At 38.0% G+C, this 19,584-nt stretch overlaps 1 protein-coding gene across 1 annotated transcript; it reads left to right on the forward strand.

The window, feature by feature from the left end:
• Positions 1 to 1,098: 1,098 nt before the first annotated feature.
• NPHS2 (NPHS2 stomatin family member, podocin) lies at positions 1,099 to 18,496 on the forward strand. The gene is made up of 8 exons (XM_034409700.3): positions 1,099 to 3,154; positions 7,273 to 7,376; positions 7,888 to 7,960; positions 10,059 to 10,141; positions 11,739 to 11,942; positions 12,266 to 12,321; positions 16,248 to 16,326; positions 16,951 to 18,496. Exons 1-8 carry the CDS (start codon positions 2,872 to 2,874, stop codon positions 17,218 to 17,220), a joined length of 1,152 nt encoding a protein of 383 aa, XP_034265591.1. The 5' UTR covers positions 1,099 to 2,871; the 3' UTR covers positions 17,221 to 18,496.
• The last annotated feature ends 1,088 nt before the right edge of the window (positions 18,497 to 19,584 follow it).

Below are 19,584 nucleotides of genomic sequence, written 5' to 3' on the forward strand. Positions count from 1 at the left end.
CTTCTTTCCCCCTTCCATGTAGGCCAGGTTGGGTCAGTTGCTTGGTGGGATGCAAAGATTAGAAGTAGGTGATATGCAAAAGCTGTTGCGAATGTAAACAGCTCTAAAATTTCTGCTACCTAACTGTGCAGCAAAATGAAAATGTAGCAGAGCTCAACATTCCAATACATTCAACCATGTAAAGAAGCATGAGAAACACCAGCTTCATGATCAGAACAAGTGCAGCTTTCATCCCTTGGAATTTCCCAGTGTATCTACTCATTTTTCCTTTAAAATTATTATAGTAATAATTGATGTAATAGTCACCAAAAGAGAAAGAGCCCCACCAAAGGAGAATTCCTATAGATCTTTAATTTTATATGAAACTATTATATATATATATATCTCCTTTGCCAGACAGTAAATTAGAATATGTATGGGCAAGCCATGATATTATAACAACTCAGCTGTCAGCTACACCCTACTGTATTTGTAAATAATCCCTTAGTGCATTTAAATAGATATTCAGATTAAATTAAGCCTAGATTCATGAAATGAGTACCAGTTTAATTGTTTACCACATTAAAAAAAAATCAGCAAAACAGTATCTTTTTACTTGCTTTTAAACAAAGTATTTGAGGGGGTTAAAAAGTAAATTGTTTGTGCTTATGCTTACAATAGCCTAGTGCAGGGGTGGGCAACTGTGGCTCTTTTACAACCTGTGGATTTCAACTCCCAGAATTCCTGAGACAGCCAAGCTGTCTCAGAAATTCTGGGGGTTGAAGTCCACAGGTTGTAAAAGAGCCACAGTTGCCCACCCCTGGCCTAGTGGCACAGATTTCTAATTACAAAGGAATCCAAGTGAGGAAGAAAAACATGGATTATTGCCTCCTTAAATTCACTTTTTCTTCTTTCTCACATCAGCATTTCAGAATGAGTAGTACTAACAGCACTGATTTAAAAAAAAACAACTAATCTTACACATGGACAGTGGAATCTCGATGTAATGGAAATAGCAAGAATGAATGAATTGTAGTTCTAATCCTGAACAGAAAGACTTCATCCCACTCAAATATTTTGCACAGGAGTGTTACTCCCAACATCCTGCCTCACTGGTCATACTGATTGGGACTTCTGGGAGTTACTATTCAGCAATTTCTAGCAGATTTTCTCACCATTGGTTTAATATATAATTGCCTGAGACACGTATTTGGTGTCAAGAACAGAGAAAACTATTAGTGTATTTATGTACACCAGGTTATCATATGTAATCCCATAATAGGGGGATTTATTTGCAAATAAAATACAAAAGACTGTACTTTAATAGTTCTTCAAATATCAAGAGTTTTAAATTACAGTAAGTATACATTGTAAAACCAGTGTATTAAAGCTATTTTAGATAACAAATTTAGCACATAGGAAGAACGGAAGAAGTGACTATATTCACAGCAGCACGTGTGAAAACACATTTTTGGTTTTCCATTTGGACAATGGTGGGACTGTCAATTGGGACATTACAGGTAGTCCTAGACTTACAATGGTTGCTTAGCGACTTCAAAGTTATGATGGTCCTCCCCAGGGTATTCACAACTTGATTCCGAAGTTCCGGTAATGGCTGCCATCCTCACCCCATGGTCACATAATCCAGCAGCCAGTCCACAATTATGGCCATTTGCAGTATCCAGCACTGCTGTTACTGTTTTACAATGTTTTTACTGAAAACCAGCATTTACTTCCAGTTTTTAGCAAAACTGGCCCATTGCAAACCATAGTTTAATGACCACAGTGTTTGCTTAATGACCACAGCTGCCACATTATGACTGCCATATTTGCAAAGTGACCACCACAAAAAAGATAGTAAAATTGGATCAGTCAAGTGGGGATCCATTTTACAACCATCATGAGTTAATGACTACAATGGGCAGGCTCCATTTTTGTTGTGAGTTAGGTAATTACCCAATACAGGTAATTTACCTGTATTAACATCAAGATCCATCAAATCAGGATATTTACAAGAGGTAACTGCTATTATTTTCCAGGGACAAACCTTATTTACTATATCACTGGTATAGCAGTAGAAGTCCTAAAGCCATACATGAAAGAGATAATGACTGAAATGATAACTCTTGAATGGTATTGCATTCCTTTGGAGGGAAGAGTACATGCAGCCTGTGAGCAGCAATAGCACTTAGACTTATATACCGCTTTACAGTGCTTTTACAGCCCTCTCTAAACTATTTACAGAGTCAGGATATTGCTCCCAACAATCTGGGTCCTCATTTTACTGACCTCGGAAGGATGGAAGGCTGAGTCAACCTTGAGCCTGGTGAGATTCAAACTGCCAAATTGCAGGCAGCTGGCAGTCAGCAGAAGTAGCCTGCAGTACTGCACTCCACCGCCACCGCAGATCCATACATTCTGAAGATTACACTTAGTTCATTTCCTAAAGTATATTCTAGATTCTATATGTTATACTAGCAACACTGGCATTCATTGATTTGGGAATTGTTCTAGAAGGGGATCTGGCCAGCAGCTCTTTATAGAGAATTTTGCTTCCATATCACTCCTCATCTTGTAAGATCTGGAAATCCTGCATACAAATAAGGGGAGAGAATAATTTGACCATGATTTTTCCTTACAATAGTAAGCTTGCATTCTCAGTTTGCTCCATATCACGCCGCACTGCTGCAGCCTACCTTTCCATTCTCACCATACTTTCTGAAATTCAGGACTGGTCTGACTGTCCAGTAGCTCCCTGTCTGAGAATAAAGATTCTTCTTTTGCATTGTACTTTCCCTCCCTTTCTCCCTCCCCTTTGGCTACATAAATTTCTAGGCAGCACAGTCTCCCACCTTCTCATCTAGAGCTGCTTCCTACAGTTCAGACAACACAATGAGTGATGAAAAAAGGTCTCGGAGCTCTTCTAGGGAGAAGCATGGGAGAAGCAGAGAGAAGTCATCTCCAGGGAACAAAAAAGAGAAGATGGCACACAGACAGAAAACCAGCAAAGAGAGGCAGCAATCCAATCAGAAGAAACTGAAAAAGGACACCAAAAGCACCCTTCAAGCAGGCAACCAAATCCATACTTCCACAGTGGTTGATGTGGATGATGTGGTGTCATTTAATGAAGAAATGGAGGTGATGGCATTGCTTGAAAGCGAGAAGCAGGAGGAAGGTAAGGGAAGAAATGGGGCACAACACCAGTAAATCATCCCCTGGACAGGTCCATCTCCTGAAGAGAGCCCAGTTTAAGAGATCCTAGATCTACAATCCTTAAAGTCAACACTATCTCTTATGAGGAAAAAGGAATGAAGACAAGCAAACCAATCTGGATTGTTAAAATCCAGGAATCATTGGAAGACAGCAAGGAGTTAAATGTCTACCTCTTGCATGTTTTCTGATCTGGTAGACATACCCTGTAAGTCATGTTTAATTAAAGACAGCAGGATGATATAAATACATTGAATTTATCTGTCCTGTCCCTTGCAGATAGCGACCAGCTCTGGGTAGTAGCAAAATGCAAAAGAACCAAATTCTGTAATATATCATGAGAATTTAACAAGGGAAGAGATCTTGTAATCACTTCCTAGTTGCGTTTTAAGACAACATGACCAAAAGAAATCAACAAAATTGTTACAAAGTTATTAAGATAAGCATGCTCAAAGCAAACGGTTTACTGGGAAAATACAAAAGCTACCTAGAAGTGTTAATAGTTAGCCTCCCAGGGCAAATATTAGTGCAGTATACAGCACAAGCAGAAATTCTGAACAGTAGTTTCAGTGAATGTGAAATTTAGTGTGTGTTTAAAATGGGGCATGTATGAAGGGTTCAGACTTTAAATTTGACTCAAATTCAAGTGATAGTCATTTGATCTGTGATATGTTTCTTCCATTGAGAAAACTTGGTGCAAAGCTTCAGGTTGGTAGATCTCCACATCTATTTTAATTTTTCTTCTATAATCTTTTTCTTAGAAACCTCAGGAAATTAGACATCAGTGAGACCTAGCTATTAGATATTCACTAGAGATTCAGAAGAAACCTAATAATTAGGTTATTGGTGTTTTCTGACTTTGGTTGTATTTCTGCAGATGTTTCAGTATTAAGATAGGTAACATCATCAGCATGTGTAAGAGTGTGGTTTGCTGGTTGTTTATCTGTCTCCCTCTGTGTTACCAATCTGGGTTGGTTTTAAATGGTATGAAAATAGGATTTACCTATATGTTAAGGGTTGATTTGTTAGAAGGCCAAGCTTCCAGGTCGTTCCGAATTATTTAATATCAACAGGTTCCCTGCTGAAATTGTGGCTGATTTTTTTTTTTTTTTTTGTGCCTAATGAAGGACCTAGGTTAAGTAGATTGAGTCCTGGTAACCTGCTGTTGGTTTCTGTTTTCCAAAATGAATTTGGTTTAGCAGAGCGATAAACAAGTGCTTATCTATATCAAGATTACACTCTGAAGAATCTATAAGCAAAAAAATCTCTAAAAAAAATTCTCATACCAAACCATTTCACTGGGCCTTCTAACTCAGTTTTGTTTATGATTGGAACAGTTATAATAGTTCTTTCTTAGCGCTGCTGGGGATGACAGGGTTTGAATTGGATTTCCAGTATCATATCCACAACATGGGTTCTACTGTTGCATTACAGCATTTCCTTAGATAAGGCAGTTGTGCTCTGGTTGTATTGTCAAATGATATGAAATATAGATATTTATTTTAGAGCATGGACAAGCAACAGCCAAATAATTTGATTTACAATTTTTACAGTGTACTTGCTTTTGTCAGAACATATGAAATTGATGATTGTTGATAAAAATGGCTAAGAGGGCATCAAATGGTAGAAATAGTATATTCCTAATTTTGAGTTTGTGAAAGAGGATTCTGTAACTGATCAGGCTTCACCTTTGAGAAGAATAATTAAGGGGAAACCCCTTGTGAATTCTCTTTGGCTCTTTGACACAAAATTGTGCTGGGTATAGAAGGAAGAAGTGAGACTCTAGGTCTGCCTGCATGCAATCTTTATTTTTCTCATCTCTAATCTTTTCTGCTTTCCTTTTTGCTAAACTCTGATGTGCACCAAGATAAAGTTTCAGGCAAATCTTGAATGTAAGAAAGAATGAAGGAGGAGGACTTCTAAGAGTGGTATTGGCATCTAGAGACCCATTGGCTAGTTCACATTATTATGCCCATTCTTGGAACTACTATTGCATGAAGTTGCTTGTTCTTGGAAGAATTTTAGATATTTTTTTTTAAATAAACAACTATATGAAGAATCTCAGGATAAAGGGCTGGGCAAAACAGAAACATTATTTTCTGCTAGAATTAAAATATATTTCTATTCCATTTTTAACAGGCTCTGTTTGATATCAGTTGAGCACCACTTAGTTTCCCCTTGGTTTTTATTAGGGTTCACTCCTTGAATCTCTATCTACTTGCACATGCATACACAAACACCCCTCAGGGCCTAAGCTTCAGAAGTTCTAGTAGTCCTTCAGGGGCTGTTAGAGTTCCTTCCAAACACAAAAGGCATATAACATAAAAACAGGGTCAGTTCCACAGCCACAGTTCTCTATAACATACAGTACTTACCAGATGAAAGCTGAATGTAAAGAACAAAAGAATAATGGTGTTTGAGTGGAAGCAGCCCTAGGAACTATTGATAAATAATCATTCTTTGATTTCAGATCATAAACACAAAGTATCCAGTTTGTAATGTTACTCCAATGTTTCTGTGTGCCGCTCATAACAAACATAATGATTGGTTTAATCCACTAGTTCTTTTTTATCTTTCCACTTGGTACTTCACCAAAGAGAAAAATATCCATCAGTCATATACTGCAGCAGGAAATAGGGCAGGTCTGACTTAGAAAGACCTTGAGAGAACCTGTCTGTCCTTTCAAGGTTCCTTGTATGCTCCTCCTCCCCATTTAATCATAAACGCAAATTACTTTTTTAGAGGGATGACGAATGGAACCGAGTAACAAGCAGCATTTCTTAATTGAAAACTTTTTATTTAAGACTTCTCTACTCCTTTATATCATTTTGAAGTTGTACTATTTTAACCAGACCAAGAAAAACTATAGAGTTAGAACAAACTAGGGCAGTCTAGCACTTTTTTGCAAGTTGCCTGGGCCGCTAAAACAATGATGGCCTCCTCTCCATTCTGTTTTAAATATTTAAAAAGTATGTAAAGTCTCTTTCAAGTCAAATTTGAATCCTTATGATTAAACGGACAAGTCCATTTAGTTTTTTGGTGCACACACACACACAAGATTATGTATTTTCACAAATGTTACATTTTCTTGACATTTCATGTGCCAAGCTGTGTTAATCTAAAAGCACACATAAATAAAAATGCTGTGTTCTTGTACAAATCTGATATACCTAATACCGCAATGATCACCCCTGCTCCAAAATATAGTGTTTATTTTAAAAATAATAAAGTCCTTACCCTGCTGACCACAAGGACAATCCAAGTAGTTTTGCTGGCAACAATGTAATGATATTATGGGAATGACCTTGGCATATAGGAGAAAGAATCGTACTGTAGACAACAGTCAGACAAGCAGCAGCTGAATCTGCAGAAGGAATGGGATGCGACAAAAGTCTCAGAAGGAACCCTCCCTAGTTTCCTGGACTGAAAAGGTGAAGGAAGAAGAAGATGTACTTTCAAGCTTGCAAGATTTGTTAATGTAGCAATACACTAAAATTAGAATTAGTATGTCTAGATGTGCTTCTTATCTGGACTGCCTCCCAAGGTGAACAATATATGGCAAGTAGTTTCCTTGACATTTCATGTGCCACTAAGTTCATCTTTTTAGGCAGAGAATAGCAGAATGGTGTTTGAAGAGATTGACTAGGGATCAGATAGAAGGAGTAATCTCACCTCTGCTTAAAAGACCCAGAGCTCCTTTGTAATCACACCCACTACTGATCACCTGACTTTGCCTCCTATGTAATAGGTGGGGACACGTAATTGAGTTTACATACCTTGAGACTGACATTGGGGAACAAGGAGGAAATGCTAACAGTTAAGAAAAACCCAAAATATATGCTGGAAGTTTAATCTGAATTAGAATATAGAAGAGTCCCTATTTTCATCTACAGATGAAATTTGAACATGTTATCTCAGTTCTGTTTTATCTTCTTTTATAGTCTCCTTTATTCCCAAAATAATGAGGGTCAGCGGGTATATATTCCATATTGATTTTTTTAAAATCTTACTTTTTCATCCAATAACAAATGCAGGTTTAAAAAAACCAGGAGAATTATACATCTTGTATCTGTTTTTCTGCAGGCTTAAAGTCTCCAGGTTTAGGCATTTGTGAGTGGCTTCTTGTCATCCTCTCACTCCTTCTCATCATAATCACATTTCCCATTTCCATCTGGTTCTGTATGAAGGTAAGAGTATTTCTAGAGATTAAAGTTGATACACGTGAGAGACAACAATCAGTAAAGTGCATGCATCAGATAAATTCCTTGTGTATTCAATCACACTTAGCCAATAATTATTCTATTCTATTCTATTCTATTCTATTCCTTTACTCTACTCTACACTACTGGGCCATGGCCCATTTGGAACTGGAATGCGCGAGTGTTGAGCTGGTGCATGTGCTCACAGCTCTACTTATGTGAATGGTGGGCCGGTGCACACGCATGCAGCTCTACTTGCACAAGGGGTGGGCCAGTTCCCCTCTCCTCCACTGCCAAGTCATAAAGGCTGGGGACTGCTGCCATAAACTGTTAAAACAGAAAAAAGTACAAGGCTGATTCCTCTCATCATTTTAATTTCCTCCGCTTGGCATTGAGCAATCTATTAAAATCTTTCTGGAGCTAAATTTTTGCTCTATTTGCTTCCTTTTTTTTTTCTTCCTCCCAAATTCTGTTACTCATCTCCAGTTTTTTATGACAGATTGTACGAGAATATGAGAGAGCTGTTTTATTCCGATTTGGTCATATTCTTCATGGAAGGCCAAGAGGGCCTGGTAAGTATACAAAGATTCTTAGATTTTTGCATGACCACAAGTTAAATATAACACTATTTTCTGTGACATCTATATAGACTGATCTATTGGGGTCACTGATATTGTAAGAGAAGGTACCAGTGTCAATCTTGTTGAGAAACAATGGCACAACTAGGGTTGTGCTAAAATACATAGCGGACATCACGTGAAGAAATCACCTTGCTAGTTCTCATTGTTGAATTATGTAATCAATAGGGTAGTAAATAAAATGGTATAATATTGGCAACTTCATTTGTGATACGGTAAAAACTAAAACCAATTTCATTACCATGGGGTGATCTCTATATTTTTTTCTATACTACTTGAATTGAGAGGGAGATAGTTTAAGATAGTTGCACACACACCACTTTAAATACTAACAGTTTCCAAATGGATATTTGTTACACATTTATTACATATAGATTTACAGATATCTTGGAGGTATAGAACCCTGTCCTTTCCTGTAAAGTGCAGAGCAATGAGATGGCAGAAAAACCTTGCCTTTTTGCTGCCAACTGTAGTCACCTGGATTTTTGCAGACAGCAAACATATTACAATAAAATTGTAAAACAAATTCTTATTGTTTCCATTAATGTTTTTGCCATCTGCTACATAAACTCTTTCCCCATTTTGTTAGAAGGGTTTGCATTCTTTATTATCACTTTAGATTATTTTGCCAGATTTTTTGCTCTGCTGGGAAGAAAAGAAAACCTTGTATCTTTCTAGAAGCTATAAAAAAGTTTTGCTGACCTTTCCTTGGAATTACAGAATACATTTCTGTGGAGTTTCAGTTACTGTGATTTTAAATAACTTCTCTGCAGTTTTTCTTAATCCCCTTATTTTAAAAAAAAGTTTTCCTTTTTGTAATTACATGTGATGGTATTATACTCCATGGTAAGTATCTTCCAGGTAGTCCTTGTTTATGAATGATAATTGGGACCAGAATTCCTGTGCTAACTGATATGCTAAATACAACAGCACCACGGTCACTTATCTCTTTTTGGCTTAGTTACACATTTCACACTAAATCTGCCAATCTATGTGGTGCTACATCAGCAACAGGTAGAAATTCTGAGAATTTTTCCTAGGCATACTGATCAGCTGAAAATGCAAGAAACAAAATGAGAGGGTGTCTCAAGGACTTCAGCATGGAGTAAAAGAAATTTAGAAACTGACAAAAATATATTAAAATGTTAAGGCAAAAGATGTGATGGCCACTACTCCAATCCACCATTGTTTCTGTTCAAGATTTTTAAAACATTTCATAAACTTTCAGAAATTATTTGACAAAGATATCAGCGGGACAAAAAGATTAGAGTCATTTCTGCAAACCAAACCATTCCCAGGACATGGTAAAATAGGTTACTGGAAAATCTAAGAATCATGCAAATAACCTCTGGTTAAATAAGTAAATCATGACTTATTTAACTCAGTTTTTTGAATCTGCATGGCAAACATAATCTGACAAGTACTAGATTCCCACAACACATTTGTGGGAATATGGTTGATAGTTTCTGTAGTATAAACATAGACAGCAAAACCTAGGAACCTTAACTCAAGTCAAATTGTGATAATAATAACTCCTGAACCTTTCTTGTCAAATTTGTTATAAAATGGTTACTGGGAGATTAACTCTCCTTTTTGATCACTAGGCATGGAATCAGAAGATTAGAGCAAGCCTTTTAATTTTGGCTGCAACAACTTTTTATCCCTTTTTGGTTTTTTCATAAATGCATAAATATTTTTTTAACACTTGAGAGAAAATGATTCAAATCTCCATCAGGTCACTATTACTTTTATTAAAAGGGAAGGTGTGCATGGTCACTATAAAGAAAACTGATAGCAACCTAAATGGCCACTATTTCTCAGTATGAGTTGACCTTAATTTGTTAGTCATTTGATGTTGGGTCAGATACACACATGCACATAAATACATGCATGGTTAGAATGCACCTGATGATCAGCCAATAATTTTTCTATATGTAAAGTCCCAATATGATAACTTGATAAAATGAGCATCAAAAAGTGGGCTCTTAATTCCTATCATGTAACTTCTATGCTGTTCTGTTTCTCCTAAAAGGCTTGTTTTTTCTCCTTCCCTGTCTGGATACTTACCACAAAATAGACATTCGTCTCAAAACTTTAGAGATTCCTTTATGTGAGGTAAGTGAGTTTAATTATAGCTTACTCATGCTTTTCTAGCTCATCTGCTGGAGAAAATCATATGGATTAATGAAGAAATGAGACAGTTGCCAAGCAGACACACTATAGAAATAAGTTACATAGATTCTCCATTCAGAAGGGTTTTCATGCTTTATAGCAAGTTACATAGATTCTCTATTGATTATACTTTTTGATGACATTTGGCAAGCCAGGATAGGGTACTGTAACCATCTTGATTTCTCAGCAGTTTTGAGTACCTTCTACCATGGTATCTTTATGGACAGACTGGGGGGGATTAAGAATGGGTGGCATTATATTGCAGTGGTTCTCCTTCCCTAGTGGTCAGTTCCAGTCAATGTTAACAGAGAAAGAGAGGTTGTGTCCATACCTCCTTTCTTGCTGAGTGTCCATGCTCCTGCCTCTGCTTTTTAATATCTACATGAAATTGCTGGGTGATGTTTGGGTCTGATATCATCTATATGCAGGTGATACTCAATTATACATGTCAACCTTTGTTTGTCCAGTGTCAATGTCCTAACCCAATGCCTGGATATTGTTCAGGTCTGGATGGAGAGCCTTAGCTTCAGTCCTGAGAAGACTAAATGGATGGGCCCCTGGATCTCTTTTTTTCACCTTTGGTCTTAGATGGGATGGCACTTCTCCATTTGAGACCAGTGCATAACTTGGGAACCATCATAGTCTCACAACTACCGCTCCAAGACCAGGTGGCAGCTTTGGCTAGGATGATCTTTGCACAGGTCCATTTTGTGTGCTTTATTCCTAGAATGGGAAGCTCTTCAGACTGTCACTTATGTTTTGGTTGCCTCATAATGGAATGTTGCAATTTGACTGCTCTTGAAGACCACCTGAAAGCTACAGTTAGTCCAAAAATGCTACAGTGTTGGCCACACTTGATACACCCATGTGCATTAATGATTCGCAACCTGCATTGGTTGCTAGTCTGCTGCTGGGTGCAATTCAAGGTACTGATTGTCACCTGTAAGTGCTTTCATGGCATAGGACCTGGTTCTTTGAGGGACCACCTGTTTCCATGATTCTGCCTGACCAGTGAGATTCAACTCCTATCCTACAAGAGTTTGACAAATCTTTGAAAATGTGTCTGGGCTCCCTGGCCTGGAACTAGGTGGTTTGTTGAGACCATGATGAGTTTTTTGTAAGGTAATTTGTGTTTTGAGGAAAATGTTATTTTCCTCAATTATTTTCCACTGTTTTAATTGTAAAATACTCAGAGTAATATGATTCTGAATTCTAGCAAATCAATCCATTGTTGGCAGTCAAAAGTTTAAAGCTGATATCTCAATTGTAAAATGAACTAATTACATAAATTTAAGAAACTTTGTCATAGTTGTGCCTTGCCACTTCTCCATACAAAAACACATGCCACACAGATGTTATTAATCTATCTTGTGAGATTCCTATAATCTTTACCAGCCCAGATACTACAATAATAACATTGCCCAATTTTTGAATGTCCTGGATTTCCAATTTCTTTCCAGTGACTGACAAAATTACTACCATACCCGTTCTTCATCTTATTACATTGAATATTGCACGTAATGCCTTCTATTTATTGTAGGTGATCACCAATGATATGGCTGTTTTAGAATTAAATACTATCTGCTACTATCGAATGGAGAATGTTACTCTGCTGATGACCACCCTCGCTAATCGTTCTAATGCAGTTCAGATGCTGGTACAGACTATCACAAAGCGCTTACTGGCACATTGGACTTTCACTGACATTCTGATGGAGAGAAAGAACATCAGCCAGGAGATAAAGGTGAGCAAAATGAGGATTTTGTGATAACACTGCATGATAGGCAAAACCATCATAAATATTAACATTGTAATCAGTGAATTGGCATTAATAAAATAATACTCCCCTGTTATTGGACAGTTTCTCTTTCTTAAAAGATATTTCAAAAGATGCGAATTTGTAAGAATTGCATTGCTAAGCTTGACCAATACGGTATACAGTATATTCAATCCAGCTTTTGTTTTCAATATGTGCCAAGCTAGATACCAAAAATAGGCCAATAATTGTGGGCTTTTACTTTGAATAATTTTTCCACCTCATTCATCTTCTTTTTTCTTTTTATGCAGGTGGCCGTGGATGCCATCACCTGTCAGTGGGGGATCAAAGTGGAGCTGACAGAAATGTAGGTATGAAATCCGGACACTGTAAAACCAAAAAAAAAAAAAAAAACACGTCCAAATATCAGGACAGGAAAAGAATGAAAACTTTAACTGTTAGGTATAATTTGTAACTTTCCATTCAAGTATTACATATTCTTTCTATGTTGGCCTATAATTAATAGTTATGCTTATGCCAGTCCATGAAGAAATATAAAATCCATTGTTAGATTGATTTTATTAGGATTAACAAAAATGACATAATGGTTTGTCTGAGAGTTGCATTTTCCAGAATCTTCATTAGGCAAGAGGTTACAAAAACCCACAATCTTTGAGCATGATGGAAACAGACAGGAATATTATAATTATTACTGGTAATACTTCCATTGACAGTCAGTCTGCCTTCATATTTATCCTGGCTTTGAATTGCAGACCTCATAGCTGAAACACCTATCCTTAGTTATAGATTTCCTGGCTTTTTCTCCATCCTGTTTTTGTATTATTTTTGATAACATTGTCTCCAATGAAGAGTGCTGGAGAACTCCAAAGCCTGCATACCCTTTTGTGCTATTTTACTTGTTCCTTGCTGTATTGTGAGTCTAGGCATAAACTAATTCTAGATGAATCTTCATTGTATAGTGTTTATGAGTACAAGCAACAATATAAGAACTGATGCTTGTAACAAGTGTTTAAGATATCAAGTGTTTCTGCAATATTGAAAATGTTATGCAAGTGTTTAAGGTTTTCTTTGATTAAACTTGATTTTAAAAAAGGACTGCAAGTTTGTTGCAATCTGTTTTCAATCTCTGTGCACTGACATCTCCATCCCGAATGGAAGGTGAATGGCCAGAAAAGCTACAACTAGCAACTTTGACTAGAGATAAAATACTCAGAATATTAGTCCTAATATTGACCAAGATTGATTGAATGAATGAATGAACTAGTCAGTAAAGGCATCTGTGAAATATATTAATTAGTTTTATTTTCCCTTCCTGTTGTCTATGCAAACTGGAAGTGGCTTTCAGCCTTTCCAAGTGTCTCTGTAGCAGAGTTTCTCAACTTCAGCAACTTTAAGATATACAGACTTCAACTCCCAGAATTTCCCAACCAGCCAACCAGCCAGGTTGGCCAACCAGAAGTGCACAGAACGTAAGGTTGAGAAATACTGCTCTGGAGTATGGTTGAAGATGCTGGAGAGTTGTGTTTTTTTACAGTAAAATCATGAGAGAGAATAGGTCAGAAGTGAAATCTAAAATTTTTCCCTACCGGTTTTGTGGGCGTGGCTTGGTGGGGGGGTGTCCTGTGACTGAGTGGGCATGGCCAACTCGATGTCACTCACAGTCACGCCCACTCAGTCCCAAGACCCCCTTCCACCAAGCCACGCCCACAGAACCCGGTAGGAAAACTTTTTAAATTTCTTTCTCCTGTGGCTCCGCCCACCCACTTCATTCCCCGGACTCCTACTGCTCACCTTTCTCCCGCAGCTGGCTGTCAGGGAAGGCAAGCACCCAAAAGGTACCAGAGTAGCTCACTCTCCTTCCTGAATGAGCCGCTCTGGTCCACACGCCGGCGGCGCAAGTGCACACCGTTTATTTAATTCAGCGGCAGGTTGGGTGTATGCTTGTGCAGCCGGCGCGTGGACTAGAGCAGCTCATTCAAGGAGAGTGAGCGACTCCGGTACCTTTCAGGCGCTTGCCTTCCCTGACAGCCAGCTGCGGGAGAAAGGTGAGCAGTAGGAGTCCAAGGAATGGTGCATTCCCCAAGTCCGGGCAATGGGGAGGGTGGGCGGGCGGACGGAGCCTCCAGCTGCCATTGCTACCGGTTCTCCGAACCACCGGCCATCATCGCTACCTACTTGCCTGAGCTGGTCCGAACCGGGAGCATTTCACCCCTGGAATAGGTGCTCCTTATGTGACAGATATCTAAACTGAAGCAAATAAATCAGTGAAGAAACAGCAGTAGTTCCTTCCAAGTGTTTCCCTGACAAAATGACTTGTGAGCATAAGTATCTAAAAAAACCCAATGCAGACTTGAATTATGTCAACAGAGGCAGTGCAACTAGTTCATAGGAATTAAAGTGCCATTGGATTCTGTACAGGTTAGATTGCACTTGAAGAAGAACAATGTCCAAACAGCATGTACTTACCTTTTTAGAAGATTGGCAAACTAAACTATGGGAATATGCCTGAGGGTCAAAAATAACTTCCTATGTAAAAAATGTCTAATGTAAAATTTAAATTAACTTGGAAACCATTCATGGATTATAACTCTATATTTGGACTCATGCTCTGCCCTAACTCTAACACTTCCAAAATGCTTTGGCCTTGATTTATTTCTGTGGAGTCGCCATGCATGTAAATAGTGATGCCATGGCAGCCATACAAAAGAGGGAATTTTTTTTTTAAAGGCATTTGTTTGTGTCAAATGCATAGAGGAGGCAAAAGGGAGCAAGAGTAATGAATTCAAGGCCTTGCAAGTCTGTTTTCAACTCTGAAAGAGAATAAGACCACCCTTGGTCCCGTCCTCAGCTTTTTCAAAGTGAGATCATAGTGAATGAGATCATAGGACAGAACTTCCAAAGACTGACCAGAGACACTTTGGAGACAGAGGGTATGACAAATCTCAGTCGAATTGCATTTGAGCTTTGGAGATATGGCATAAAGTGATTGGAGCATATGTCTGTGAGGGTCCCATAAAATGGTGGTCCTTTGGGGTATATGCCAAAAAAGATAAGTAGGAGAATGTGAAGATAGGGCTTAGGAGAAGAATATCAGCTCTCCATGATGATAGCCTTCTTAATCTAACTGGGAATAATGGTGGGGATATAGTCCCGAGTAGCCATGTAGATAACACAGCTTTTGCAATTGTGGTCAAACCTCCCTATACAGAGTTCATTGAGAGAGAGTCTGGACTGTGGTTAGTCAGAACAAAAGAAATAAAAAGACAGCGTAGCTACACCACCAGTTTCTTTATTAATGAATAAAAAATTATCTTTGAAGCAAATTTGTATCTGTAAATAATACAGGATTGGTCTCTTATGAGAATGGATCTCACTTCTAAACTTGACAGAAGTCAAAACAAATTATCCATGGATCAACCCAGGATAGGCAGGCTATTTCTAGAACCCCAACCCCAACCTGATTCCTTAAGTAGGCAAAGTGGTTAAGAAATCAGTTTGCATGGTATGGAGCAGGGGTGAAATCTAAAATTTGTTACTACTGGTTCTGTGGGTGTGGCTTGGTGGGGGGGGCTAATGTGACTGGGTGGGCATGGCCAACTTTTTTTTTTTTTAACTTTTAAAAGCATTTTTTCTACAACCTTAAGAGGTTGCAGAAAAAAAATGCTTTTAGAAGCTTCTGACGATCAGGCAAGTCAGCTGGGATCGCCAGAGGCTTTTAAAGGCATTTTTTCCCCTACAACCTCTTCGGCCAAAGGGGTTGCAGAAAAAAATGCTTTGAAAAGCCTCTGATGATCCCAGCTGAGCCGTGCGATCATCAGAGGCTTTTTTTTTTTTACTTTTAAAAGCATTTTTTTGGCCAAAGAGGTTGTAGAAAAAATGCTTTTAAAAGTAAAAAAACCAGCCTCTGATGATCACGCGGCTCAGCTGGGCATGGGGGGGGCAGGGATTTTTGCTACCGGTTCTCCAAACCACCCACCGCCATCAGTACCGGATCGGGTGATCCGGTCCGAACCGGGAGCATTTCACCCTTGGTATGGAGATAATAGCAACTCCAAATGAGCTGACTTATAGGCACTTGGGACAAACATTCAACTAGTATACCAGTCCAAGATTTGTCTCAGCAGTAAAAAGCTGAATTAAGTTGGTGTAATTAGATCATGACATGAAAAAAATAGTAACCAAAAATACATATATTCTCAAGATGTCAAGCGTCTTCTATTGTTTCTAAGCCTGGAGAGTAGCCTTTCTTTCAGTTTCCTATTTTTATTTCAGTAAAGACATTCGGCTGCCAGTTGAGCTCCAGGTGTCACTATCTGCACAAGCAGAAGCCCAGCGTCATGCTAAAGTAAGGGTAAGTCAGCAGTACATTTTTATTACAGGAGATCATGTGGGGGGTGGGGGGTGGAATGCTTTTCTTCTGATGGCATTGGATTCAGAGGGAATGGCAGGGCAGAGGAAAAGAAACCTGAGGAAAAGAATGGAGAGTGTTAGTGACCTCCCATAGACTAGTCTCCATGATCCATAGCTTACTTTCCAATTTCAGATAACTATGAACCTTACAGCTTTTCATAACTTGTAAGACAGCACATTCTGTCCTGCTTCCTCTCCCTACTCTTTTGTGTGAATTTGCACAAAGTGCTTGCACAAAGTACTATTATTTTGCTATGAAACAAGAAAAATATGCAGCACAATAAATTCTCTGCATCCAAAGGAATAGAAATTAACTTGTAAATTACTGAAGGAGAAACTAAAAAAGAATCTGTGCTGTGTGTAGGAACATTGGTTAAGATATTTTTTATTGAACACTGGACAAAATTGGGACTAAGCTAAATATCGCAGATGATTCTTGGACAAAGTAATACAGCATCATACAATATAGAGGGCAGAGCATACTTTTTCTTTCTAATTTAGGCTATCTCAGTGATATGGTTATAGAAATAACAGATTCAATTCTCAAATGGCCTTTGTGTTGTAGGTGATCGCTGCTGAAGGTGAAAAAGCTGCTTCTGAATCTCTGAAGATAGCAGCTGAGACATTGTCCCATACTCCAGCTGCTATCCAGCTCCGTTACCTTCATACTCTGCAGAACTTGTCTTCTGAAAAACCTCCAACCCTTTTTCTGTCTTTACCCTTTGACCCCCTGAGCCTTTCAGTTGCAGTAAATCAAACATCCCCTGGCTACAACTCTTCAGGTTGTGAAAATAATCCAGAAACTTCCAAGGGCAAGGACTCCCCCATGTTATAGAAATTGTAGAATTCAAAAGATCATGATTTCAAGCTGTAGTTGATACAATTCACCACATAATTGGCAACTAAATCTTTTGCTTAAAATTCAAATAGTAATAGAAATCAAATAAAAAGTTAACAAACTCAGATCTCAGGATACAAATGACAAGAGTGTTGTAAATCCTGACATATGAATTTACCTCCGAGTCTCATGTATTTGACTAAAATATATGCATCATTAAAAAAAAATAGTTGTATGTTTGTAAAATCTATTACATTTATTTATTTTTAAATTGTATCATTATTACTAAGAACCATTCTTAGCAATCACAGACTTTTTCCAGGATGATCTATTCTCAGCCTGGCCTACCAAGATTCACAATGGACAGTATATCCATTCCTGTTGAAACTGAGCTCATCCATTCATCTTATTGTTGGTTCTTCTCTTCTCTTTTCTCACCTTTCCCATATTTATAGAATTCTTAAGGGCCATAGGTCTTCACATGTCAAAATAATGATAATGTAAAGCTGGTCATTTGTCCCTCAAGCAAGAACCCTGAACTGACTGGTTCTTTAATTCATTTGGTCCTTCCTCCGTCTTCAAAAAAAACTTATTGGACACTCTTAGGATAAAGAAAAGTGAGCTGCCATATCTCGACATGGAACTGCACCCAGAACTTCTTCCTTCAAGATGATGCTATAGACCACCAGGGGTAAAATTCACTTACCTTTCCCTACCGGCTCGCAAATGTGAGCACATGCATGCGCAAAAGGTAAAAAACAGGACATGATGATATTGGGCGGATGGGCGGAGCCTCCCACCGCCAGTGCTTCCGGATTGTGCATCCGGATAGATCCGGCTGAATTTCACCACTGCACTGCACACCAAAACAAACACAAGGACAGTTTTTTCCCCCATGCCATCACTCTGCTAAACAACTAATTCCCACAACACTGTCAAAGTACCTAGTATGGCTGTATTAATGTTATCCTTCTCATCTTTCCTATTACCTATTTCCTTATTTTCTTATGACTATAACTTTGTTGCTTGTATCTTACAATTTAAATTAATTGTTTTATTTAGTTTCCTAATATGATTTCTGTTGATTGCTTATTTAGTATCCTGGAACTATCGCTAAATGTTATATGGTGAATGCATTTTATGATGATTATCATAATGATTTATCACTTGTTGCTTGAATGTACACTAAGAACTTATGCACCGGAGACAAATTCCTTGTGTGTCCAATCATACTTGGCCAATAAAGAATTCTAATCTATTCTAAAAAAAACAACATAGTATTCAAGAATGATTTTAGCATTTGGGCAAGATCATAACATGTTCAATACAGTTGTTATGTCAAACATTATAGTTTCTAGGTCTTGATAACAACATTTTGAATTGGGATCAAGAAAGAAGTAAAATCCAGTAAAACTGATATAGAATTGGCATAATATGTCATTAGTTCTTGTTATGAAGTATGCTCATTTGCAAACCTATATGCATATTACATACATATAAACATTGCTATCGGGTGTGATGGAAGTCAGCTTAGTTCATTTAACGAAAGGAAGAGATGGAATGAAAGGAAAAGGATGGATAAAATTGCACAGCTGAACAGCAAGGTGCTTCCTGGCCAGCAAGAGTTTTTCCCTCTCTCCAAACTAGGATACTAATGAGGATCTTTTTCTCTCTTCTTTGGGAAATTAAAGCAAATTTTAAAAAGTCCTCGGTTCAAGATGACTCATTCAGGAACTCACTGGTGTCAGGCTGAAAGAAGAAAAGAAGGGACTTGATTTCCTTCTCCATTTTAGGCTCAGACAAGGGGAAATATTGAGATTCTTTAATATAATGATTTATCAAGTCTTATCCTAGACTAGGGGAGTCCAACCTTGGCAATTTTAAGTTATGAATTTCAATTCGCAGAATATCCCAGCCAGCTTGAAGTCCACAGGTTTTAAGAGTTGCCAATGTTGGACATCCCTGTCCATCTCTCAATTGCTTTAATTGAGACAACTGGATTTGACAGCATCAGCAGGATGAGAGACATTCCAACAATGGGTTGTCACGTGATTCCATTGTTTTGTGATTTAGCCTTTTTTTCTAGTTTAATTTTAAAAAGTTAGAGAAGATATATCTAGAGAGAGGAAGAAACAGTCATTTAAACTAATTTGAAAGCTGCATTTCCCTTTTGGTTTTAAAAGGAAAGCTAAAAACAAAATAGACTGTATTGGGTGATAAATTCTCCAGTTTTGCTTCTTGAGAGGAATGGAAGCATTAAAAGAAAAGAGCCCACCAAAGATGCTTGTAGGAGCTAACATACTGTACCTGTGTGCTTTTCCTTCAAATGCATCTTGATTGGGTTTCTATGTTTCAACTAAG

The sequence above is a fragment of the Pantherophis guttatus genome, chromosome 3 (assembly GCF_059756535.1).
Source record: "Pantherophis guttatus breed Tessera chromosome 3, ASM5975653v1, whole genome shotgun sequence".
NCBI classification, from domain to species: Eukaryota; Metazoa; Chordata; class Lepidosauria; order Squamata; family Colubridae; genus Pantherophis; species Pantherophis guttatus.

Coding starts and splice junctions, on each gene's coding strand:
- NPHS2 (XM_034409700.3), top strand. CDS start 2,872: ATGAGTGATGAAAAAAGGTCTCGGAGCTCTTCTAGGGAGAAGCATGGG. Junction 7,377..7,887: donor CCATCTGGTTCTGTATGAAG/GTAAGAGTATTT, acceptor TTTTTATGACAG/ATTGTACGAGAATATGAGAG. Junction 16,327..16,950: donor AGCGTCATGCTAAAGTAAGG/GTAAGTCAGCAG, acceptor TTTGTGTTGTAG/GTGATCGCTGCTGAAGGTGA.